At 40.5% G+C, this 26,618-nt stretch overlaps 1 protein-coding gene and 1 pseudogene across 4 annotated transcripts in view; both read left to right on the top strand.

The window, feature by feature from the left end:
• Positions 1-26,618, top strand: part of REXO1 (RNA exonuclease 1 homolog) — a 140,064-nt gene that overhangs the window by 2,300 nt on the left and 111,146 nt on the right. For all 4 annotated transcript variants that reach the window (XR_016314201.1, XR_016314202.1, XM_089687455.1 and 1 more), the window contains exon 2: positions 11,182-12,665. Coding sequence is in view for 2 of the 4 variants with exons in the window: in XM_089687455.1 (XP_089543581.1) it covers positions 11,182-12,665 (1,484 nt within the window). In the remaining 2 variants the exon portion in view is untranslated. The remainder of the gene's footprint in view (positions 1-11,181; positions 12,666-26,618) is intronic.
• Positions 12,819-17,869, top strand: LOC149454532 (uncharacterized; annotated as a pseudogene).

The raw sequence follows: 26,618 nt of genomic DNA, 5'->3' as shown, positions 1-26,618 counted from the left end.
TGTTTTATTTATTACACTGTGCCTTTCAATTTTATTTTTTTTTGCTATCACAAGAAATGAAATCATTTCTTGTGATGGCAATAAAGCATGACAGCTCCCCTTTGTGGAGACATCAGGGGCCAGATCACTCCTCTACCCCTGAAAGCATGAGATTAAAAAAAAACAGTGCTCTCATGCTATCCAGAAAAGAATGGCTCTGTTTACATTCTCCCTTTCCAGAAGTGATGAAGTGCTTGTCGCATCTGGCCACCTAGTCTAGCCTTTCTCAACCAGGGCGCCTTGAGGTTTCTAATGTGCATAGGTTAAAGAGTTCCCCCAAAAGTTAGTTTCATATGGTCATACTGACCAGCAAGCCTCAATTTGTAGTGTAATAGGACTTCCAGGTGCCTTAACTTTACTTATCACACATGGCTATAGGACAACCGGTCCCCAATCTGACTCCTGCTCTTATCATGAGTGACAAACTACTTATATTCCTATGTTTAATATCTTGGTCTATCATCCCATGGATTTCCACACTGTACTGTTAGCTCCTCTCACCCCCTAAGTATGTATTTTTGAGGATGTATGAGTAGCTGCTAAGGTGACTAGACAAAGTTGTCTTTTTGTATTCCAATGGTTTTTATAAATTTTTTAAACATTATAAAACAGAGGCAATAAAACTCGCCCACGCAGGGGCTATCAATTGCACAGGAAAAAAAAAAAAGCAAAATAAAAGAAAAACAGTGCTCTAACGCCAACAGGGCAAAAGGTACGCCCACGCAGGGGCTATCAATGGCACATAAGGAACAAAACATTAATGCAACTGACTCTAACAACTAAAGGCAGCTGTCCAGTCACACCAAAAACAGAGAGAGAGAAAGGGGAAAAAAAAAGGGGGGGCGAGAAGCAGGGGTCCAAGAGCGCCAATATCGAACGCCATTACATCCCCAGGCTAGCCGGGGGGAGTGTGGGAAAGGCATATTGCAACCACGGCTCCCATATTTTCAAAAATTTACGGTGGGAGTCGTTGCGGATATTCGACATCTGCTCGTTGAGCATCATAGTAGTCATACGATCCCGCACCCCCTGAACAGGGACAAACGGACTCTTCCAGGCCTGGGCAATTGTTCTAGTGGCCGATAAAAACAAATAAGAAGCCAACTTCTGCTGGTGAGCCAAGAGGCCCGGTATGGGGCAATGAAGCAAGACATACCGGGCATCCCGGCGTATGGAGAGATGGAACAAGGTGAAAAGGAGGACAAACACACGAGACCAAAAACGAAACCGTCTCGGGCATGACCACCAGATGTGCAAGACATCTCCACGATGGCCACAACCCCGAAAACATTGATCACTACAGGCCAAAGTTGTCTTTTTAACCGGTTGCTGACCAGCCACAGTACGTTTACTGCAGTAGGGCGGCACCGCTGCACAAAATCACATATATATATACGTGATTTTGCATTTCCAAGTAGGAGGCGCATGAGAGGTGCGCGACTTCCCTACCCGCGCCGCTGATCACGGGTGTGAATCACTGTGTCCCGGCCGGTGATTACCGGCAAGCACCGTCAGGAGGGCTGCATTGCTTAATGTCAGTTTGGGCACACTGCTTGAGATGGCTGAGCATGTAAAAGCAATCCTAGTAGCTAATTGACTTACGAGCTGTGGGAGAAGATGCCCCTCCCCAGCTTCCTTCCATGGCTTTCTCGTGCAGTCCTGTGCCATTGGGGAACCTGAGAATGCAGCTGGTGTTTCTGCCAGATGACCATAGAGCTGCTTATTTTGGTTTGATTAGATAATGTAAGGGCAGAGGAGATATCTAGAGTCTGATAGACGCCAGATTTCTCAAAAAAGAATATATGACAATGCCCATTGAAGTTTTAGGGGATATTTGCATTCCCTGTGATAGCATTAAAAGTGATCCAAAAAAAAAAAAAAACATGAAAGGGACAATGTAAAAATAATTAAAAAAATCTAACTTAAAAAAACACAAAACAAAAAAAAATAAAAAACACCCTCACCCCCCCACACACACCTGCATGCGCGATCGTTGATCCTGTGCCGGTATGTAAACAGCGATTGCACCATGCATGTGATGTATCGCCACAAACTTCAGATCAAGGGCTGTAATTCCAGCACTAGACCTCCTCTGTAAATCTAAAATGATAGCTTGTAAAGGCTTTTAAAGCATTGCCTATGGATATTAAAAATGTGTGCAGTTTGTTGCCATTGCACGGGGCATGCGCAGTTTTAAAGCATGTCATGTTTGGTATCTAGTTACTCGGCATACCATCCTCTTTTATGTTTTACAAAATATTTGGCCAATATATTGTGTTTTTGCGCATTAAAAGTAAAAAAAGTGTATTTTTTGCAAATTGCATTTGAAAAATCGCTGAGCGAGTACTATGTGACATAAAAAATTGCAGCACCCACCATTTTATTCACTAGGCTGTCTGCTTTAAAAATGTATCATCTTTGGGCGTTCAAAGTAATTTCCTATCAAAAAAATACTGATTTTTTTCATGTGAACAAAAAGTGTCAGAAAAGGCGTGATCTTCAGGTGTGGCATAAACTATTTGCTTAGAGGCATGTTGAGTCAATAGAAGAATTTTATTTTTTTAGTTTTTGGAAAATGACAATATAAATAAATGGTCTTTTAAATGATTTATTGCTCACACATGCCATGGGTATTTGTGGAATTACTCCCCAAAATACATTCTGCTTCTTCTCCCGAGTATGGGGGTACCACATGTGAGAGACGTTTTGGCAGTCCAGCCAAGTACAGGACCCCAAAATCCAATAAGCACCTTCAGGCTTTTAAAGGGCTTTATTCCTGCATTACACTTCCTGACTACCCATCACAGTTTCGGAGAAACCTTGTGATCTGCAAAATACTCACCATGCCTTTTTTAAATTCCTTGGGGTGTCTACTTTCCAAAAAGGGGTAATTTTGGGGGGGGGGGGGGTTTGGTGTTATCCTGGCATTTCAGGGCGTCCCAAACTGTGATAGGTAGGGAGGAAGTAAAATGAGGAAGTTACGCACCTTCAGGCTCTCAAAGTGGTCATTGGATTTCAGGCTCCTGTACGTTGCTAGGCTCCCAAAAAGTTTCACACATGTGTTATCCCCATACTCGGTAGAAGTAGCAGAATGTATTTTGGGGTGTAATTCCACATATACCCATGGCTTGTGTGAGAAATATATAATTCAAATGACAACTTTTATGTAAAAAAAAATGTTTTTGTCATTTTCCAAAAACTTGTGGAATAAATTTAAATCTTCCATGGACTCAATATGCCTCTCAGCAGATAGCTTAAGGTGTCTACTTTCCAAAAAGGGGTCATTTGGGGGTGTTTGTACTATCCTGGTATTTTATCACCTCAAGAAATGTGATGGGCAGTCAGAAAGTAAAAGCTGTGTAAATTCCATTATCTATACCATAGTTTGTAGATGCTATAACTTTCACACAAAGCAATCAATGTACACTTACTGGACTTTTTTTTTAACCAAAAACGTAGCAGAATATATTTTGGCCTAAATTTATGCCGAAATTTTAGTTTTTTTGGATATTTTTTATGACAGAAATGAGAAAATATTGGTTTTTTTTTCAAACTTTTTTTGTTTAAAACGCCAAAAATAAAAGGCGCACAGGTGATCAAATACCACCAAAAGAAAGCTCTATTTGTGTGAAAAAAAGGATGTGAAGTACTGTATTGCATGACCGCACAGTTCTCAGTTAAACTAGCGCAGCGCTGTATAGCCAAAAAATGGCATAAATTGTAATATCTATACCATAGTTTGTAGATGCTATAACTTTCACACAAAGCAATCAATATACACTTATTGGGATTTTTTTTACCAAAAACATGGAGCAGAATACATTTTGACCTAAATGTATGACTAACTTGGAGTTTACTAAATATTTTTATAGCCGAAAGTAAAAAATATTGTTTTTCTTAAAGATTTTCGGTCTCTTTTTGTTTATAGTGCGAAAAATAAAAAGCGCACAGGTGATCAAATACCACCAAAAGAAAGCTCTATTTGTGTGAAAAAAAGGACGTAAATTCCGTTTGGGTGCAGCATTGCATGACCGCGCAATTATCAGTTGAATTAGTGCAGCGCCGAGTAGCAAAAAGAGGCCTGGTCATTAAGGGGGGTAAATCCTCTGGAGCTCAAGTGGTTAATTTGGTGAAGTGATGGTGGTGGTGGGCTTAGCTTCTGTGTGTATATTTGTGTAATGCACATTTATCTTTTCTAATAAGCCCTTTGATTAAGCTGCTTGGTCCCATATGAAACCCCCCATGGGGGGAACTCTTTTTCCCTATGCACATTTGTACTGATTTTGAGCTTCGGTGACCACACCCACCTATTGTATGCTTTAAAGTGGGTGAGTCCGTAATCACATGGTAGCTGATATCAATACAGGGTAATTTTTTAATTTAAATCCCTTCTATATCAGCTGTTCTGGCCCCTGGCATACCTTTTTTAGCTTCTTGTACTGGGTGCCTTAAGGTTTCTTCAGGAGTGCCTTGGCAAAATGCCTAAAAATTGCCCAAAACTTGTATACAAACCTGCCTTTTTAGTTACACAAAGCCGCAGGTTTTCATTGTGAACCATTATGACCTTCTAGCCGCCAGTGTCCTGACAACCAATAACATCAGTTGATAAGGAGAAGGTCAGCTGCCTGCACAGCATCCTAGTTTGACCCTCCCCTGCCCCTCTCTGTCAGTGCTGGGGTCACATTAGCTCAGTGATGGATAGAAGAGAAACTTTGGAATACTAGTCAGTGTGCAAAAGTGTATTTGCTTTGGAAGAATAAATCACCTCTAATGTTGGGTGTCCTATGTGTGTGGATATTCTGTAAAACTATTCGAATAGTTTTTCACATTTTAGAATGGGGTGTCTCAAGACTGTCCATAATTTTAAAGGATGCCTCGGGACTGTCCCTAATTTTAAAGGGTGCCTTGACTGAAAAAAGGTTGAGAAACACTGACCTAGACCATAGGGACATTTGACAGGTGGCAAGGAGGCAGTCCTGGCTATTACATTGGGTGGCGTAGTGTTGGTGGGGGGGAGGGGAGCATAAAAATGTTCAGCTGGCCATAAAAAAAAAAAAAATCCTGATATGACCGCTTGCTCACAGGCCAAACAAACAAGATCTAAGAGTCCCCAAGAGATGTAGGATGCTGTCAGTGGTTTGAAAGACTTTAGAGCTGCTTTTTTTTTTCTTTAAGTAAAATAAGCAAAGGAACTGCTGAATTTGACAGGTACCTGCTCCCACTTCCACTCCGATCACCTAGGCGATCGAAAGTGGAAGGTGTCCTCCCTCCCTCCCTGTAGTCTTTTGGGACACGTGACAAGTCCCAGAAGACTACAGGACCATTCACGAAGCGTAGTGCTACTCGCGCATGCACAGTGGGTACCCGGCTGTGAAGCCGCAAGCTGCACAACCGGGTGCCCACACTGAAGATGCCGACCTCCTGGAATACAGGCCAGCCGGTGAAACGAGCTGCGGGGGACACACCACGGGACCGAGGGACAGGTAATTGGCTGTTTTTTAAAAGTCAGCAGCTGCTGCTGACTTTTATTTTTTGATAGGTCGAGTGGAACTCCACTTTAAAGCAGTAGCAAAGTCCGCTTTATGACTTGTACATTCAGGTAATCTCTTGCACACAGTACTGATGTTTGAGCATCTGCTTTTTTTAATGCTATTTCAGGTGCTTGTTTTGTGCATATCTGCGCACGTGCGCAAATTTGCACGCATGTGCGCACAGTATGTTAGGGGAAATTCATTAATATTCTCGATTGTGCATATTGGCACTCATTTGCATGCAGGTGGCGTAATTTACTGACCAAAAATGAAAATTTTCCTATTTTTTTACTTACTGAGTAATGCATAGCACTTATTTACACATCTGTGTGCAAAGACACATTGTAAATAATGGGCTACATTTTACCTTAGTACAAACAAAATGCTGTACTGAGCTTTTTTAAGCTGCAGTGTGCAAAAGGTCTAATAAGGCTTCCCTGTAGGTACAGTGAATATCTCCTAAACATGTACTGTTTAGGAGAAATGGACACTTGTAGCGGCCGGTGACGTCACTGACATGTGCATTACGCTTTGAGTGGTCAGCAAACTTGAATATGCCGCTCATTAAGAGCACTGTGCTGCGACTGTGACTCCTGTTGCAGAATACATTTTGGCATAAATTTAGAAGGAAATTTGTTTTTTTGTTTCTTTACTGGACATGTTTAATAGCAAAAAGTCAAAAATATTGTTTGTTTTTTTTCTCAAAATTGTCGGACTTTTTTTTTTTTCTATAGCGCAAAAAATAAAAACCGCACAGGTAATAAAATACCACCAAAAAAAAAAGCTCAATTCGTGGGAAAAAAAGGACATAAATTTAATTTGGGTGCAGTGTTGCATGACCGCGCAATTGTCAGTTAAAATAACACAGAGCCATAATGCAAATAATGGCCTGGTCCGGAAGGGGGGTAAAATCCTCAGGAGGGTAAGTGGTTAACAACTACTGGGTTTTTTTTTAATATATATATCTGCCCCCCAACCACACTTGTAAACGAGTCACAGAGACATCTAGGATACTGTCAGTGGTTTAAAAAGACTTTTGTAGCTACTTTTTATTAACTATTTGACGACCAGCTGTTTAAATTTAGGGCCAATTCACACCAGTGTGTTGATCTGCATTTTAGCGAAACTGTAAAACGCAAATCAACGGAAGGAGATCTGAAAAAAAAAATAGTTTCCAATGTATCCTATTCAGACCACAATGCTGCGTTGATCTTCGTTGTGCTAAAATGCAACATGTATGCATTTTAGTGTAACAGATGTAAGCAGATGTCAACACAATGCACATATCCTGTGAAAATGCAGTACGCTTTAACGCATGTCAAAGGACGTAAAAAATGTATGTCAACAGATGTTAAATCTATGGCAAAGGAAGGCAGGACGTAACTAAAATGGATTTAAAGGTACATCCATTTTTTGTACATTGTAGCGCAAGTTAGTTTGAATTGGCCCTTACTGCTGGCTGGTAGCCTTGTTGTTACCCCATGACATACTCATGCGTCGCAAGGGACTTCCTGGTTTACAGGCACACATGCCCCCTTGCTACACCTGCTTTGGTTGGACAGAGTTTCTCAGCAGGCTTGCAGTGAATGATTTTGTCTGTGAACCTGCTGATGGCTCCAGCCAACCACAGCACTGCGCTGTGTGTTTTAGTAAACACACAACCCAGATCTGGCTGTTTCTGCTTTCTGATTTCACTTACTATTCAGAGCTGAGATCAGGAAGCAAAGCCAGCCAGCTTGTGAGTAAAATCAGCACATATACACTTGTTAGGCACACCATTAACTCTTTGATTGCCCTCCTGATCACACGTGTCACACATCCAGTGTCATTAGTACAGAGACAATGTACAGTATTATCACCGAGTTGCAGTATGATCACTGTGTTAGTGTCACTAGCGACATCAGATAGTGTCCATTAGTTTCCCTCCCAGGCAGTCCCTGATTGCCCATCACACTATCACAGTCATACTAGAAGTCGCTGATCACTGCCATTACCAGTATGTGTCTAGGGCTGCAACTAACTATTATTTTTATAATCATTTTTTGATCTAAAATTGTTTGGATAAAAAAATCCCATGATGCCTTTTTTTTTTAATTTATAATAATTTCTGAAAGCATTCTTAATTTGCAGTAGTGTATACAACCCCGGCAAAAAGTATGGAATCACCACTCTTGGAAAACGTTCATTCAATTGTTTAATTGTGTAGAAAAAAACAAACACAGACATGCCTCAAAACTATTTCCATTTAACATTCCAGCCTTCTGGCTTTAAGAAACGCTTAAAAAAAAAAAAATAAAAATAAAACTGTAGTCAGTTGCAACTGTTTTTGCAGCTCAAGCAGAGGAAGAAAATATGGAATCGCTCAATTCTGAAGAAAATATTCTGGAATCATGAAAAAAACCCACTACAGTACACTACTAGTACTTTGTTGCACCACCTCTGCCTTTTATAACAGCTTGAATTATCTGAGGCATGGATTTAACTATCGACAAACCGTATTCTTCATCATCCGGCTCCAACTTTTTCTTATTGCAGTTGCTAGATCAGCTTTGCAGGTAGGAGCCTTGTTATGGATCATTTTCTTTCATTTCCACCATAGATTTTCAGTTGGATTGATGTCCGGACTATTTACAGGCCATGCCGTTGACATTATATGTCTTTCTTGAAGGAAAGTTTTCACGGCTTTTGCTCTATGGCAAGTTGCATCATCATGCTGAAATAATGATGTCATCATCACCAAACATCCTTTTAATTGATGGAATAAGAAAAGTGTCCAAAATCTCAATCAAAACTTGTGCATTTATAGAAGATTTAATGACTGTCATCTCCCCTGTACCTTTACCTGACATGCAACCCCATATCATCAATGATTGTGGAAATTTGCATGTTTCTTCAGGCAGTAATCTTCATACATTTCATTGGAACGGCACCAAACAAACGTTCCAGCATCATCACCCTGCCCAATGCAGATTCGTGATTCATCACTGAATATCACTTTCATCCAGTCATCTACAGTCCATGATTGCTTTTCTTTAACCCACTGTAACCTTGTTTTTTTCTGTCTAGGTGTTAATGATGGTTTTCGTTTCATCTTTTCTGTATGTAAATCTCATTTCCTTTAGGCGGTCACAGACATTGACTCCAGTTTCTACCCATTTGTTCCTCATTTGTTTCATTGTGATTTTCTGTTTTCAAGACATATTGCTTTACGTTTTCTATCTTGACTCTTTGATGTCTTCTTTGGTCTACCAGTATGCTTCCATTTTACAACTTTCCCATTTGATTTAGACTTGGTCCAGATTTTAGATACAGCTGACTGAGAACAACCAACATCTTTTGCAACATTCCGTGATGATTTGCCTTCTTGAAGAAGTTTTTTAATCCTCTCAACTGACATCTCTGGTGTTGGAGCCATGATTCATGTCAATCAGCTTGGTGCAACAGCTCACCAAGGTGTGCAAGCACTCTTATTTAACTGCAGACTAATTAGCAGATATAATCTGATGCAGATTTTTTTTTTTAGAACTGCAAAGTACGTGGTGATTCCATAATAATTTCTTCAGAATTGAGTGATTCCATATTTTTTTCCCTCAACTTGATCTGCAAAAATAGTTGCAATTGACTACAGTATTTTTCCTTTTTTTTTTTTTTTTAAGTGTTTATTAAAGCCAGAAGGTTGGAATGTTAAATGAAAATAGTTTTGAAGCATGTCTGTGTTTGTTTGTTTTATTTTTCTACACAAACAATTGAATGAACATTCTTCAAGAGTGGTGTTTCCATACTTCTTGCCAGGGGTTGTATTTGTTTCGATAAAAATGTATTTATTTAAAAAAAAGAATTGATATAGAAACACTAATTGAAGAAAGTTCAAAATATAATATTCAGAATGTACTATCTATTAATAATAAACATATACTACTTACCTGCTCTGTGCAATGGTTTTGCACAGAACGGCCCCAAACCTCCTCTTCTGGGGTCCCCTGCTGGTGTTCCTTGCTCTGCACCCTTCCAAGTGCCCCCATAGGAAGCTGCTTCACTTGTGTGTGCTCGATCCTGTGACGGCCATTTGCGTCTATTTAGAGGCACAGTCTGGTTCGGCCCCGCTCTCTGCTCACAGGTATTGACTGTCTAGTTTAATTGAAAGAGATAAAATTACACTCACATATCAGCAGATAAAATCACCATATCACAAAAATGTTCCCAAAGATGGAGTCCCAAAACAGTTTTGAAGCAAACAAAACACTGGCCCTATCAGTCCTCTCTTCCTGCTATCAAACATATTTTCCCTATGCAAGCATCTGCTTATTCCATTTCATCATTTTCTAGCTGACTAGTTTTGTAAGGAAAAAACTCAGCTCTAATGATGTCTTGAAATCTGCAGTTTAAATGGCAGTTGCCAGCACTAGACAGGTCAAATATAGCAAATCCTGTGGAAGATTGGCCTCTTTGCTGTTTTACTGGCTGGCTTGTCTCTGTGTTTAAAACTGAACTCATGGTGAGAAATGGATTAAGAGCTTCCTGTCAACCAAGTTCCTGGGAGGTAAGTGAGATACAGACACACAATACACATTTCAAAATACTTTCACTGTTGGTGTACAGCAACAAAACACAAATCTCCAGTATATCAAATTTTTATTCGAGTGTTTATTGATTTTTTTTTTTTTTTTTTTTTTTTTTCCTTGATAAAATATGCTGTGAAAACGGGATGAAGGAACAAACAGATATTTAGTAAAAAGCAGCACATACTGTATTACACACATTAACACTTGTTAGGTACACACTTAATCCCTTTATTACCCTGAGATGTTAACCCCTTCCTGACCAGTGTAATTAGTACAGTGAAAGCATATAATATTCTCACTGATCACTGTATTAGTGTCACTGGTGATGTCCGTTATTCAGTTAGTGTACCTCCCAGTCAGTGTCAGATTGCCCGTTGCACTATAAGTTGCTGATTACCGCCATTCCAAATAATAAAAAATAAATACAAATTCCAGTATATATACCATAGTTTGTAGATGCTATTTATGTTCACACAAACCAATCAATATACACTTATTGGGATTTTTTATACCAAAGACATGTAGCAGAATACATTTTGGCCTACGTTTATGAATACATTTTATTTTTTCTAATTGAACATGTTTTATAGCAGAAAGTAATTTTTTTTTTTTTTTTTTCCCAAAAAAAATTTTGGTCTTTTTTCGTTTTATATAATAAAATATAAAAAACCCAGTGGTGGTCAAATACCTCCAAAAGAAAACTCTATGTGAAAAAAATATAATTTTCAGTTGGGTACAGCGTTGCATGATCATGCAATTACCAGTTAAAATAATACAGTGCTAAATAGCAAAAAATAAATGGCCTGGTCACGAAGGGGGTTAAATCTTCTGGAGGTTAACTGGACAGGAAACATTTTATTTGGCAAGTTCTGATGTTACTACGTATGAAATATAACAACATTTTTAAAAAAATCTAATAGAAGAAATGTGCCATTTTATCTGCCTGCCTGTCTAAAGCATATATTGACAAAGGGATTTTTTTTTAAGCTACAATAAAGAATTCATGAAAAAAATATTATTTACTTATATTATGAATACTCTTTTTGCAGAATATGATCCTTATAGCCCTGAACTTCCAGCTGCACCTGTCTGTTTGGATGAGGACTTCCCTGGGGCTGCTCATGAGACCTGCAATGATACTCTTGAACTTGAGAGAGTTAATAAAGCCATTGAAGAGGTCAAGAATGAGGTGGAGAGAGAGCAGAGAAAATATGAAGAACTGCTGGAGATACAGAAGGAGTACATCCCTAGTCAAAAAAAATCTGCAAAGTCTGTCAATTGCTCCCATTTAGAATACAGTCCAGTTGGCTCAGGAAGCAGTGCTTTATGTTACAATCCCACACTGCGATCTCATTCAGTTAAGCCATGCAAATACACACTTGATGATTCTGAAAATGGAACTGATAAAAGCAGCTCCATGGAGTATGTTCCAACAGCAATTCCAAAACACATTGTCAAAAAGTATGTTATTGATAACTCAAAGCCCTCCACAGATATGGAGTATGATCCCATGTCAAACTATTCTGCAAGGCTTTTAAACAAGGCTGCACATCAAAAAGTAACTAAAAGCTCTAGAGATAGACAGGACAAAGGCTGCGCTCCTTGTGCCAAGAAGGTACGTAGGCAATCCTCAGATCTGTTAGTAGAAGCTACATTTTCTGACTCTGAAGATGATTCTGGTTCTCCCTTGTCTCTTAAAAAAAGCATCTTGTTGACTGAAATTAAGGATAAATCTGCTCAGGCAGTGACTGATTTTTCTGTGCACTCTAACATAGATGACATTGTGCAACTAAAAAAGTTCAAGAGCAAAGGGCATGCTAAAAAAGACAACCTTCTAGATTCCAAAAGTGAGAAGAAAGAATTTGTTACTAGGCCACTAATGTGTACAGATGTAGACAAGGGCAAAACCTTCAGTAAAGAGCTAAAGAAAGAAAAAAAAAGTTTGTCAAAAAAGTCTGAAATGGCAAATGTAAAGAGAAAAAAGTTGGAAAGTGATAAAAAAGCAAGAAAAGATAGCATACTATCTGAAAAGAATGCCCGATTGAATACGGACATTTCAGCAGTTAAAAACAAGGAAAAAAGTCAATGTAAAGCCAAAAAGGAAAAGGCTAATTTGTCATTTAAAGAATCAAGGCATGGAGCAGGAAATAACAGTGGAAAGTATAAAGATAAAGATGTAAAAAAAGAATCACGTGGAAAATCTAAAGAACCCACTGAAAAGGTGTTAAAAACTAGAACAAAGCAGAGAACTTTGAGTCATGTGGATTTATTTGGTGATGAAAGCAGTGAAGAAGAAGAGAGAAAAATGAGTATAAAAAGTAAATTACGTTGTGAAAAAGTTGCTAACAGTACAGAGAGGATCATAAGCTCCTCCCGTAGAAGTTCTACATCTTCACAGGACTCTTCAGAAATAGACTATTCCATTCTTGAAAAAAACTTGGACTCAGACCCTGACCCAATGGAGGAATGTCTGAGAATTTTTAATGAGTCTCAGGATGTTAAGACTGAAGATAAAGGAAGGAAAGGAAAGCAGGTAATATATTACATTATATTATATATTATGCTGGGAATTTAGCGTGAGTACTAAGGCTTTCTGATCAGATTCCAGAATAACCAAAATGTAGCTATTCAAACAGTGTTATGTAAGAAAGAAGTGCTGTCTTATGTAGTTGTAGTGCTGCCTAATATGACGTTGTATGCGTATGATAAATTCTGTTTACAGAACGTTTCTGAAAATGTCTCTGAACTCACTGGCCATTTTGTAATGTGCATCCATATAGTATAAGGTAAAACTATTTTTTGCCTTCAAAATGGCTTGAAATCTTTGTCATGGCTTGGACAGTGCAATTAAAAGTTTCCTTATTACTTATCTAATTTCACCCTCCCCAAGAAAATTTTTTTTTTTAAATTTATCAGTTCTTTTGTCATTCTGTGAATAGAACCCTGTCCTAGGGGTGGCCATGTTCACTCCTCCACTGTTTTTTTTTTTTTTGAAGGGTTAAATGGTTGTTCTTACCCAAGCTGGTCAATACAGGTCTATTAGATGGGAGGTGGGGGAATTCAAAATCACACAGAAAGTGAATACAACACTTCATTTCTGATATGATCAACATATATTTCATGTACTCACGGAAAAAAGTTTTGCTTTAGAAATCAAAACTAATGCAGGCACTACATCTAAGAACTGATATTCTGCAATGTATTAAATTTTTTTTCTTTGGTATACATGGGTGTGGACATTTTTTAAAAAACTACTTGTTCAGGGACTAAATTGGTGTTGCAATCCACTTGTCCCTCGTGACAATCTATTTGTCCTAATAAAAAAAATTTTTTTTTAACCAAAACCGTATTTAAATCGGCGCTGATATTAAGAATGTCTGGGACTTTTAAAATCAAAAGCGGCTCTATGGTGATTAAATGTTTTGTTTTTTTTAACATTGCGCTGTATGTCTCCTCCCCTCCCTGCCTGTCTCCAGCACCGCATCAGGGAACTAGCAGGGAGGGGAGAGACCGTGCAGTGTATTGAGCACTGATTGGGTGCTCGTCAGGGAAGGGGAGTGTCAGGCTTATCCTTTATCCTTTTTGATACCAGAGCCATTTTTGTGTTTTTTGCACACATTCAAAAAAAATCATTTTAGGCTTGAAGATTACACAAAACCCCCAAACATATATTTTCTGAAGGCAACGACCCTAGAGAATAAAATAGTGGTAGTTCCAATTTTTTATGTCGCACAATATTATTGCAAAGGTCTAGGAAACGCAAAATTTCAGTAAAAATACACTTAAATTATTGTTAGGGTACAAAAGAGCAATACATTGCCCTATTTTTTTGTAAAATTATAAAAGATGAGGTTGCACCAAATAAATATCCAACATTTCAAACCTTAAATTTGCTTGTGAAATGGCGACAAACTTTAGTACCCTATATTTTCTATAGGCGACCCTTTTAAAGCCCCTTATAGGTCATCAGCATAGTGTTACGGAGGATGTCTCATGCTAGAATTCTTTCTCTCATTCTGGCATGCGCAGCGATCTATAACATATGTATCGCAATGAATATTTCCATGCATAGGCACGCGCTTTTCCTTTTGTAAATGTGGGGGTGGGCCTCAAATCTTTTTAATTTTTTTTTGAGGGGATGTTATGTGCTTGGGTGCAACTTTGATTTTTTTTTTTTTTTCTACTATTAAAACATTTTTTTGTTACTTAACTTTTTATTTTCATCACATGGGGACAAAAAGTTTCTCTTTAATGAGACATTCCGGGTCTAAAAGACCCTGAATGTCTTCCCTGTGCTCCCCTGAATGTAATGCAGTGTACATCACACGGGAATCTGTGAATGGGGACCTGGAAGTGATGTCAAACATCACTTCTGGGTCAGGAAAAGAAGAGGAGGGGAGTGGACCTGTTCACTCTCCTCCCTCCCCTCTAGCCGCCAGTGCACACTGAGAAGATCCCAGCCTGCAGATGGGGAGACTTGGGGAGCGTGGGGGAGGTTCATACGGGGGGGGGGGGGGGCGGAGGCCGGTACCGTGATGAAACTGTGTGAAATACCAGCCGGTACATGGAGTCGCACAGCATGCCCCTGTACGGTGAGCGGGGCAGCCGCTGTAGAGTCTGTTACTGGTTCCTTGAGAAAAGAGCCCAGAGCGCAGGACCGGAAGTGGGAGCAAGGCTGTGGACTAAGCTTCACTCTCAATAGGACTTCCGCTTAAAGATGGTGGAATTTTATTCCTAATGAGGCCGGTGAGGCACCTCTAGAAGTTACCCCTGGGAATGGGGACCCAGGAACCCGGCGAAGGTGACAGTCCCAAAGGGCCGTGCTAAGGTGGAAGGGGAAGCATTGGCTGCAGTCAAAGAGAAGACCATAGGCGGTGAATCTGACTCGTCTGATGGGAGAGAGGAGGGGGGTAGAGACCTTACCCCACCCCCCTACAGGTGTACTTATGGGGAAAGGAATACATGTTTATCTCTCCTTATAGCCGTGAAGAACTCCCCAGTGTGCCCACAAGACACCTAAAGCTAAAGCCCCCCCGCTCCAAATGGTGTGGTTATTGTAACGATAAAGTCCCACAAGACCATGCCAAACCCTTTTGCTGCAAGTGTATCCACAAGTTGTCATGGAAAAAAACCTCGGCAGTTATGAAGGATTTTTTGTCGGTGCAAACGAAAATGTTAGCCACCTTACAATCCTTCAGGACAGCCCTCACATCCGGGGAGGTGAACGCCTGATCCTCTAAGGAAGGGTCGTCTTCCCAGGAGGGAGCTTGGACAGGGAAGCAGTGGGGGGGTTTGGTCCCTCCATCCTCTCAGATCACAGAGGAAGAAAACTTAGAGAAGGCAGAGGTTTCTGGCCAAAGTTCCCTGGAAGAGGGGGATGTAGCAATTGTATGTACAGAGATGGACACGGTCATCCATCTTGCTAAAGATCCTCCATCTTGTATCATTCTCTCTCCCTCCAATCCCCCTCCCTCAGGAATGTGGTCTGTGTGTATGCTGAGTTCACAAGCATCAGGCACAGCTGGATAGCTTCATGGTTATAAACCCCAATTAGCCTGCGCCCAGTATGTCTGTGAGACTCTTGCTTGGAGATGATCGTAAAGCTATAAACCAGTCCTTCACTGGACATAAAAGACATTCCGAGATAGCAGTAAAACATACATCCCCTTTAAAACCACTTTTCCATACAATTTCATATCTTAAGATAGGAAATACTTACAATGAAACAAAGCATATATTCCGAGAGGTCACTTTAATACAAGTCACCTGATACCTTACACCCCTAGTTAAAGTCTACAGGAGAGTAGAAAGCCATATAGTTCTAGCTGAAATACTAAAATATGGCATATTTGATGTCTGGACGTTCAGGATATCATTCTGCATATTAATCTACTAATGGCTAGGCTGCTACATGTACCTAGGGAAGGTTATTGACCATGGTATAACTTGGGAGGGATTTGATCATAGCCTGAGTTTCCCGCCTAAACACCCCTCCTCAAATGAGGTGATTGGTTCTCTGCTTTAAGGAGACACCCTGCTGAGTTCCTAGAAAAGAGGTTGTCAGACTTGGAGAAGTTGAAGAGATCTCCCTTTTAACATTAGGAACCAGCTTTGGGAGAAAAAGCACCCTTTTGCTCAGGACCCCTGAAGCTGCTTAAACCAAGGCTGATGGCAAGTATCCTACCTCTCTAAACTTCTTTCTGTTATCTCTCTGTTGTGGTATTGCTCTGTGTGTGTGTGTGTGTGTGTGTGTGTATGTGTGTGTATATATATATATATATATATGTGTGTGTGTGTGTGTGTGTATGTATGTATGTATGTATGTATATATATATATATATATATATATGCTACATCTTTTTCTGTAAATATTTTTATTGCACCATTTTGACCTTTTTTAGTATTAAATCCTATTATCTGAAAAGTGTTGAACTGTTTCTAAAGCTCTTTAATGCAAACTAAGAATCCCTGCCTCTGAAGAGCTCTACTGTGTGTTTTAAAACCTCTGGATACATCTGCCTGCGGTGACAGTGTGTATACAGACACTTATTCAAACATCATAGTGTTATTGCTAAGATTGGCGAGTTTCCTCCTTCTCTGTATAAAAAGGTGGTGGTGACAGTGTGAAGGGTTAATTGCGTAATTAACCTGACCCAGTAACAATCGCGCTCAGGCTGCAGTACATAGATTGTTGTCAGTTAGCTGGAATTTTTTTGTGCAGAGTGCAGCTGAGCGTGGTATTGTTACGCACGTGACAGCGCGGTTTTAGATTGGCTAGTCCTTCGGTCATGAGTTGGTGAGAAGGGCTGGGGGTCTGACACTGCGTCCGTCACAGGGGAAGATTTGGAAGGTGCTAGTCTGGCTAGCGAGGAATCTAGACCGGGTAGACACCTTTTTGCCGTGGACTATCTATGCCTCAGAGGACATTCCAGAGCCACCAACACAGGTCTCCGCCCAAGACAAGATGTATAGGGGGGTTGGTGAGGCCACAAGCTAGGGTGTTACCCGTGTACCAAACTCTCAAAGATATTTTCTTGAGAGTGGAAGGATCCTGAGCGAGAGGTCCTAAAATTGAAGACCTGGAAGAGGCGGTACCCCTTTGGGGAGGAAGAGAAATTCCTCAAAACCCCCAAATTAGACGCAGCGTTATCTCAAGTATCTAAAATGTCTGACCTGTCCTTTGAGGACAGAGCCTGGGATGCCAGTGCCGCTAATATGATCCCAGCCCTAGCATCCACCTGCATCTCTAGAAATGCTGATACTTAGATGCATAGACTAATTGACCACGTCTCTCGGGGTACCAAGAAAAAAGGGGAAGCCCAGTCAGAAGAGGTGTTGGATTCCCTGGAGGTAGTTGGTAAGGCTGTAGCCTACCTAGCAGATGCTGCGGTGGAGATGGTCAGAACATCGGCTAAGACCGCAGATCTTCCTAACTCGGCTTGTAGGGCAGAATTGGTTAAAACCTGGGAGGGCGATCAGAAGTCAAGAGCTCGTCTCTTTGGTTTACCCTTTGAGGGTTCCTTTTTGTTTGGCCCAGGTGTTATCTAGGTCTGCCGAAAAGGGAAACAAGTTCCATACCAAGGTCAAAAAGGATAAGAGGAAGAAGTGTTGTCGTGCTCCCCTTAATCAGGACCAACAAATGTTTAGGAAGTACTCCCCTAAGAAATGGGCCAACAAAGGGAGACGGGAAACTTGCTTTTTTCTAGCTCCAAACCCGCCAGTAAGGAGCCCAAATGACATAGATCTCAGGGTGGGCGGAAGGCTGCCCAGATTCCTTCAGCAATGGAAAAAGATTACAGAGAGCCCGTACATCCTGCAGTTGATAGGGGAGGGGGACCAGTTGGAACTCCTCACTACCCCCTCATACCTTTTGTGCTGACTTATCCCCCCAGACACAGGACAAAAGCAGAGGGTCTCTTGAGAGGGATCATGGAGTTAGCGGATCAGGAGGTAATTGTTCCAGTGCCAACAGACCAGCTTTCTCAGGGCTTTTATCCCCACGTTTTCGTGGTCCCGAAGTCTTCAAGGAAACTATGCTTAATCATAAACCTAAGGGGGTTGAACGGTTTCCTGCAGTACAAGAAGTTCCGTATGGAAAGTATCTATAGTGTACGTAAACATTTGCTCAAGGGAATCTTTATGGCCACTGTGGATCTCAGGGATGCCTACTTCCATGTTCCCATTGCCTCTGAATACCAAGTTTTCTTACACTCCGACATCTTCACAGAGCAGGGGGTCAGTCACTGGCAGTTCCGAGCTCTCCCCTTTGGACTAGCAGCCAGTCCAAGAATATTTACCACGGTCTTGGCCGAGGTGGTAGCCTATTTACACCTTCAGGGAATTTTCCTCATTCCTTACCTAGACGATCTGATCTACGGAGTCTCACGGTACCAAGTCCTGAGAGACCTGGAAGAGTTGTTCCTTGGAATCTTTGGGGTGGATTGTCAATTGGGAGACATCCTTATTGACTTTCCCAAACCAAGGTGTTTCTGGGGTATGTAGTGGACTCCAGAGTCCATAAACTCTTTTTACCCCAAAAGAAGACCGAAAAGGTAGTGAGACAGTAGGTAAGGCCTTTGCAGACAGGATCGAAGGAAAAGAAGTCCAAATTCTGTCAGTCAATATGTCGACAGTGGCATAACTGAATCATCAGGGGGGCACCAGATCCCGCAATCTCCTGGACCTAGCTCAGGGGATTCTAGGATGGGCAGAGAGCAGAGTTCTTTTGGTGTCAGCAGTCCACATAAAGGGGTTGGTCAACATGAAAGAAGATTTTCTCAGCTGACAGTTCACCAGGGAGAGTAGGAACTCAATCCCGAGGTCTTTTTTCAGATAAGTCAGGTTTTTGGCAGCTTGGAGATGGACCTTTTTGCCTGCAGGAAAAACAGGAAGGTGAGATGGCATTTCTCCCTGTCTCGAGAGCAGGGATCCGAAGGCATTGACGCGTTAACACAGGAATGGGATTTCGAGCTGCCATATGCATTTCCTCCTCTGCCATTGATTCCACGGACACTTCAGAAGCTGGGCCGATCTGACTGCGGACTGATATTGCTGGCCCCGTGCAGGCCAAGAAGAGCCTGGTTCGCCACCTTGAAGAGATAGGCTGTGGCTCCACCACAGCGTTTCCCAGTCAGGAGGGATCTTCTCTTACAGGAGCCAACTCTGCACTCCAATCCGGAATTTTTTCGGTTAATGGCTTGGCTCTTGAAAGGGAGATGCTTAGTAAGAGGGGGTGTTCTGAGAGAGTGATTGACACTCTTCTCCTCAGTAGGAAACCAGTCACTAGAAAAATATATGCCAAGGTGTGGGGTGTGTTTTCCAGTTGGTGTCAGAACAAAGGTCTTTCCCTTTCCACGGTTCCGGTGATCCTAGACTTTCTCCATGCAGGGGTGGATAAAGGTATAGCAGTAGGCACCCTGAAGGCGCATGTGGTGTCCCTGTCAATCTTTTTGGCTCGTTATCCGAGCCCCTGGTTAAGAGGTTTCTGGGGGCCAGGGAGAGGGTGAGGTATCTTTTAAGCTAGCCTTCCTTTTAGCCATCACAACGGCAAGAAGGATAGGTGACCTTTTAGAGCCTATATATCAAGGAACCCTTCCTGGTGTTATTAGAGGATGGGGTAGTACTTAGACAGGACCCTCTTTATTTACCCAAAGTGGCCTCAAGGTTTCATAGGACACAGGAGATTGTCCTACCATCTTTCTGTCAAAACCCTAGGAATGAGGGGGAGAAGAGTTTTCAGTGATGTCACACGGTGTTTACGGACATATTTGAATAGAGTAAGTGACTTCAGGAAGCCGAGTCACCTTCTGATTTTGTTTAATGTCCCAATGAATGGACAGTAGGCATCTAAGCCATTAATAGCGCCAAACAAGCCATCTCCTTAGCTTATGCGCAATCGGGGGTTTCAGTTTCCTCACACCTGAGGACTCACTTTACTAGAGCACTAGCGACCCCTTGGGCAGAGAGGGCCAGAGCATCGATTGAGCAGATCTTCCGAGCAGCCAGATGGACAAGCCAGGACACCTTCGTGAGACACTACAGGGTAGAGTTGTTGTCAACCTTAGGACCTGGCGTTGGGCAGGAAAGTATTACAGGCAGTGGTCCCGCCCTAAGGTAGGCCTGAGTTCCTTGCTTATCTCAGGTGTGCTGTCCTGGAAGATGACTAGAGAAAAGTACCAGTTACACTTAACGGTAATGGTATTTCTGGGAAATCTTCCAGGATGGCAGGCCTACTTCCCACCCATATCTGGTGTTGGTTATTTCAAGACAGATTTTTTTCAAGATAAATAATTTTTTTTAGATTTTTTTTTTTTTTTACCCCCTTCCTGTCCAGGCCAATTTTCAGGTTTCAGCGCTCTCACACTTTGAATGACAATTGTACAGTCATGACACTGTACCCAAAGTAAAATTTTATCGTTTTGTTCACACAACTAGTGCTTTCTTTTGGTGGTATTTAATCACCACTGGGGTTTTTATTTTTTGCTAAATGAACAAAAAAAGACCAAAAATTTTTAAAAAAACCTCCACGTTTCTTTGTTTCAGTTATAAAGTTTGCAAATAAATAATTGTTCTTCATAAATTTAGGCCAAGATGTGTTCTGCTACATTTCTTTGGTGAAAATAACTCAAATCAGTATTTATCATTTAGTCTGTAAGAAAATTATAGAGTTCACAAACTATGGGATATATCTGAAAATTGATCAATCCTGAAGTACTGACAAGCCAATCTGTCGCGCTTGATATGAAATATGAAAAGATGAATTAAAAAATAAACCAATGTCAATTTACAATAACAGTGTCCATATAATTATCAAAAAGAGTCCATATATAGGATTTCTTCAGACTTGCATAGTTCACTTTAAAATATAATAACCCGTGCTTCTGAAATAAAATATTTTGTGCAAAAAACTTGCATGGACATAGCTCCCCCACCGGTTGTGCTCTCACCTCAAGTATATGACCAAACTGTTAAGGTCATAACGCTTATGTCCCTTTAAATGGGCCAGTGTATGGATGGGATGGTATCCTGCTGTTTTGGGGTCCTTCTCCACTCAAATGATAATCTTCCTATCCACAGTGGTTAATATAGAGGAATGAATCAAATCCTAGTGTATTATCCTTTAAAAACCATTTTATTAATAAAAGTAATGCACTCACATATACTCTGTATATCAAACTGCTTTGTTCACAAAATGTGTCCTCCCAGATCTTTTCTTATGGTGAAAAACCTAAAACTGCCAGCTGGTGTCCATGTGGAACCATCAAGCGTCGTAACGTCAGAGCCCCTCCCCCTTTTTAAAAAAAACAAAAAAACTACTTTTTCAGGGACTAAATCTACATGACGATCTACTTTTCCTGCTAAAAAAGCCCTTTTTTTTTAACCAAAACCGTATTTTAAATCTGAGGTGATTTTAGGAATGTCTGGGGCTTTTAAAAACAAAAGAAGCTTTATGGCAACTTAAACGGATAATATTTTTAAGGATCTCTTATGATTAAGTCAGGTGATGAAACATGTCAAGGGAAGTGATGTCAGACGCATAGAGGAACTGAAAGTGATCCGGCGGCCATTTTAGAATCTGGTAAAACCTCATAGAAGTCCATGTGGAGGAACCAGGGAACTCTGAGAGGTTTGGATATTCTGATTAAAGGCTATTTTAACCAATTCAATACCGGGCAATTTTACACCTTCCTGCCCAGGCCAGTTTTCAGGTTTCAGCGCTCTCACACTTTGAATGACAATTGCGCGGTCATACAACATTGTACCCAAACTAAAATTTTATCATTTTCTTCACACAACTAGAGCTTTCTTTTGGTGGTATTTTATCACCACTGGGGTTTTTATTTTTTGCTAAATTAACAAAAAAAAACAAAAATTGTTTCTGTTATAAAAGTTTGCAAATAAATAGTTGTTCTTCATAAATTTAGGCCGAGATGTATTCTGCTACATGTCTTTGGTGAAAATAACCCAAATTAGGATGTATTTTTTAGTTTGTAGGAAAGTTATAGAGTTCACAAACTATGGTATAGATCTGAATATTGATCAATCCTGAAGTACTGACAGCCAATCTAATTTCTTGAGGTCCAAGAATGTCAGAACAGTACAGATATCCCCCAAATGACCCCTTTTTGCAAAGTAGACAGTCCGACGTACTTCATAAGAGGCATGGCGAGTTTTTTGAAGTTGTATTTTTTTTGTCATTTTTCGGAAAATGAAAAAATTAAAAAATATTAGTTTCACTATTTTTTTTTTTTTTTTTTTTTTTTTTACATATTGTCACCAGTGCAGTACAGCGTCATCATATAACTGGCATGGCGGTGATCAGGGACACTGACTGGTGACAGTATGAAAAAAAAAAATATTTTTTTTTTATTACATTTTTTTTCTTTTTTTTTTTAAGATTTGTTTTTCATATTTCACTATGACCAAAGTAGTACAATGTTACCATAGTAACATTGTACTACTTTGGGGAATCGATCAATATTATTATTATTTATTTATTTATTTTTTTTACACAATTTGCTTATAGCAAAGAATTACTTTGCTATAAGCAAGCATTTACCTGAATGACATCGATTCATTCAGGGTTTTTTTTTTTTTTTTTTTTTTTTTTTTGTGCTTAGCTGTGATTTGGCCACAGCTAATCACATGACATGTGCATGTGATTAGCTGTGACCATTCACAGCTAGACACTAGTATACAATGGATGGCATGAATGAAGCCATCCATTGTATACAACTGTCATGTGACCTGCTGTGATTGGTCACAACAGGTCACATGGTACCGGCAACGGGGCCGATACTCAGATCTGTCATCGGCCGTGTCCGAGGTACACGGCCGGTGACAGATTGCCCCGCTCTGCAGGAGCGCAATCTGCACATGTGCGGGAGGACGCCATATGGCGGAACGCTTATGACATTTGCCGCTCGCCATTCGGCCATAGGGCGGGCGGCAAATGGTTAAAGAGGAATCATGATGTAAGCATATTCAATAAAGTATTTTAAATTGTATATGCGGGTTTACGCTATGATTTATTCTATATATGGTGGGCATCGGTGGATTGGTGGAGATTCATGGTTATACTTGAAAGCTGCTATATCTGGATGACATCTTGATCTGATCCATGAGGCTGTGATGATCCTTTGGTTGAAGCAGAATTTGTGATAATACCCTCGCTGGAAGGTGTAACGGCATATTATTTACATATTTTTGGTAAGGGTATTCACTCCTTACACTATAGAAGTGGACACAGTGTTTCACATGTTGTTTTTGGATGCATATTTTTCACTGGATTGATTCACTGGCACTATTTTGACACTTTCACTTTTTTCACTATTTGTGATCAGGCAGGGTTGTTTGCGTTTATCACATCTGTTTCATTTATATTTTATTTAAGATAATGCACTGTGATTTTTCTTTTTATGTTGAGGTTTCTTTGAGCCATTGAAAGGCTAAATATGAAGATTGATGATTGAAGTTGGCACAAAGTGACTTTTTATAACTTTATTTATTTAATTTTATTTCTTATCTATTTTTGGACTGTTACATTTTGAATTTTTTTTTCTTTTAATATATTTGTGTGTTATATACTTTTGGGAATATTGGTATTAGCATATTTATATTCACAGTTTTTACACTTTTTGGGGAAAAGTGTATCTTTATTGTATTTATAGCCTTATTGTACTGAATTGTTCAAGGGATACCGTAAAATTCACATATATTAATATTTTTAACATTGCACTGTTTATCTCCTCACCTTCCTGCCCTCTCTTCAGAACCCCCCCCCCCCCCCCGGGGACTAGCAGGAGGGTAGAGACCTTGCAGTGTGTTGAACAACAATTAGCTGCTTCTCTAGAAAGGGTGGGCCAGGGCTTATACTTTATCCCTTTGGCTGCCAGATCCGTTTTTGCTTTTTTGCTGCTGTTTTTTTTGTTTTTGTTTTTTTTGCACACGTTTAAAAAATCATTTTAGGCCTGAAGATTTACATAGAACCCCAAAACATTGTTTTCTGAAACAGAGACCCTAGAGAATAGAATAGTGGTAGTTCCAATTTTTTATGTCACATGAGTTTACCGCAAAATTTTAGTAAAAAATTCTATAATACTAAAATAAAGTTAATTTTAGGGCACACAAAAGCAACAAATTACCCTATTTTTTTGTAAAATATAAAGGATGAGGTTGCAGCAAGTAAATAGATATCCAACTTGTTAAACCTTGTGAAATGGCAAGGAACTTCAGTACCCTATATTTTCTATAGGTTGACAGTTTCATGCGTAGGCGCTCCAGCGTGTGCTTTTTTACGTTTGTATGTACAAATATGTGGGGGTGGGGGCCTATTTTGATATTTATGCTGAGCGGTGGAATGTGAAGCAGGAGATGGCCTACAATTGACTCAGAAGGAGATAAGATACTTCAGGATACACCTCTACTTAGTCCATTTAAAGGGACACAAGCGATATTTGACCAAACATTGTGTATGTGAGGTCAAAAGCTCCAGGTGAGAGCACATCGGGTGTATTGGTTAATAAAATAGTGCAGAGCTAGAAATGCAAAATTAATAACTCCAATATATTACGTAATAAAGAAATATAATAATAATGTGTAATGAAATAATATATTTAAGACTCCAGGTGGATGTGGCGCTTCATCAAGCGCAAAAGGAATGTGATATCACTCTGTAGGGAGCCCCTTTAGGTGGATCTGTCAGCCAGCCTGGAACAAGGATCTCTCCTCTGGACACCAGCCTCCTCTGCAGCCACACTTCCTCTGGGGGTCTCTGTAATCTAACTGTCCAGAGCGGGACCACTGAGTCCTCCTGCGTTGCAGTACCACCTAGAGGCCGTTATAACATCTCTCACACTGTCCATCACCAGCTTCCATCCCTTAGTGTCAACGCTCCGTCACCGCCCACCCCAGCTTTCTGTTTGCCTCTCTGGCCCCTCAGCCAATCAGCTTCGGAGAGCGCTTCTTCCGGTGTGCCCCAGGCGTGTGTATTGGTGATGGTGCACAAATTTTGGGAGAAGATTTGAATGTTTGGATGGAATATTCACAGATGCTTCACAAGATGATTTTTTGAAGGACTATGTGAATTGAAGGGACATTTTTTTTGAAAGCACATTGTTTATGTATATTCAGTTTGTATAGTATTATAAGTTTAATCACAGGATGATTATGATGGAAATGTTGTAGATGGAAGCGTGGCATGGTGTTTCAAATTTAGGTTTGTAGCACGTTAATATGAGTGTGTGTAGTTTGTGAGCTGCTTCCAAATTATTATTATTATTATACAGGATTTATATAGCGCCAACAGTTTGTTCAGTGCTTTACAATGTAACGGGAGACAATACAGCAACAATGCAGTTCAATACATGAGGGATAGGAGGGCGCTGCTCCTTGGAGCTTACAGTCTAGGATGGGGGGGCTAGTGGTACAAAAGGTAGTAACTGTGGGGATGGACTGGTAGGAAGAGTAGAAGATTCCATTATTAGCTGAGGGCAGGATAGGCTTCCCTGAAGAGAGAGGTTTTCAGAGATTGCCTAAAAGTGAGCAGAGTAGGCGATAGTCTGATAAATTGGGGTAGAGAGTTCCAGAGGATGGGGGAAGCTCTGGAGAAGTCCTGGAGATGAGCATGGGAGGAGGAGACAAGGGAGCTAGAGAGTAGGAGGTCTTGCGAGGAGCGGAGAGTACGGTTTGGGTGATATTTGGAGACAAGATCGGTGATGTAATTTGGGGCAGAGTTATAAATGGCTTTATATGTTGTTGTTAATGTTTTGAATTTTATCCGTTGGGCAACGGGAAGACAGTGGAGGGATTGGCAGAGAGGGGTGGCAGATACAGAACGGTTAGTAAGGTGGATGAGTCTGGCAGCAGCATTCATGATAGACTGAAGAGGGGATAGCCTGTGATTAGGTAGGCCAATGAGGAGGGAGTTACAATAGTCAAGGCGAGATATAACAAGGGAGTGAATAAGTTGCTTAGTGGTTTAAATAGGTTCAGATAGGTTCAGAATCACTTTCACTTTATATTTTTAACACAATTTTTATTACAAACTGCTCACAAGAGTTTAATGGTTTATTGACGCAGAGACCACCTGACTCCTACTCTTCCTAAAGTTTTCAGCCTCATTTATGTGAATGGATCATGCTTGGCATGTGTTGCACCCACCAAGCATGACAGGGAATATAACAGCATCTGCAGCCAAGACATGTGTACCCCCTTGGCTACTGCAGCTAAAAGGGGTGTGGATGGGGGGGGGGGGGGAGATAAAAACACAGCTCAACTTTGTGGTTTTTTTTTTTTTTAACGTCCTGTTTTGTTAAACCACTGTATGGTCTTGGCCACCGTGCTGCATCTCAGTTTCAGGGTTTTGGCAATCTTTTTATAGCCTAGGCCATCTTTATGTAGAGCAACAATTTTTTTTTTTCAGATCCTCAGAGAGTTCTTTGCCATGAGGTGCCATGTTGAACTTCCAGTGACCAGTATGAGAGAG

Source organism: Staurois parvus, unplaced genomic scaffold (genome assembly GCF_062004578.1).
Source record: "Staurois parvus isolate SC_StPar_1 unplaced genomic scaffold, SC_StPar_1.0 ptg000425l, whole genome shotgun sequence".
In the NCBI taxonomy this organism is placed as follows: Eukaryota; Metazoa; Chordata; class Amphibia; order Anura; family Ranidae; genus Staurois; species Staurois parvus.
Note: the sequence above shows the minus strand (reverse complement) of the source record. Positions and strands in the feature narration are given on the sequence as shown.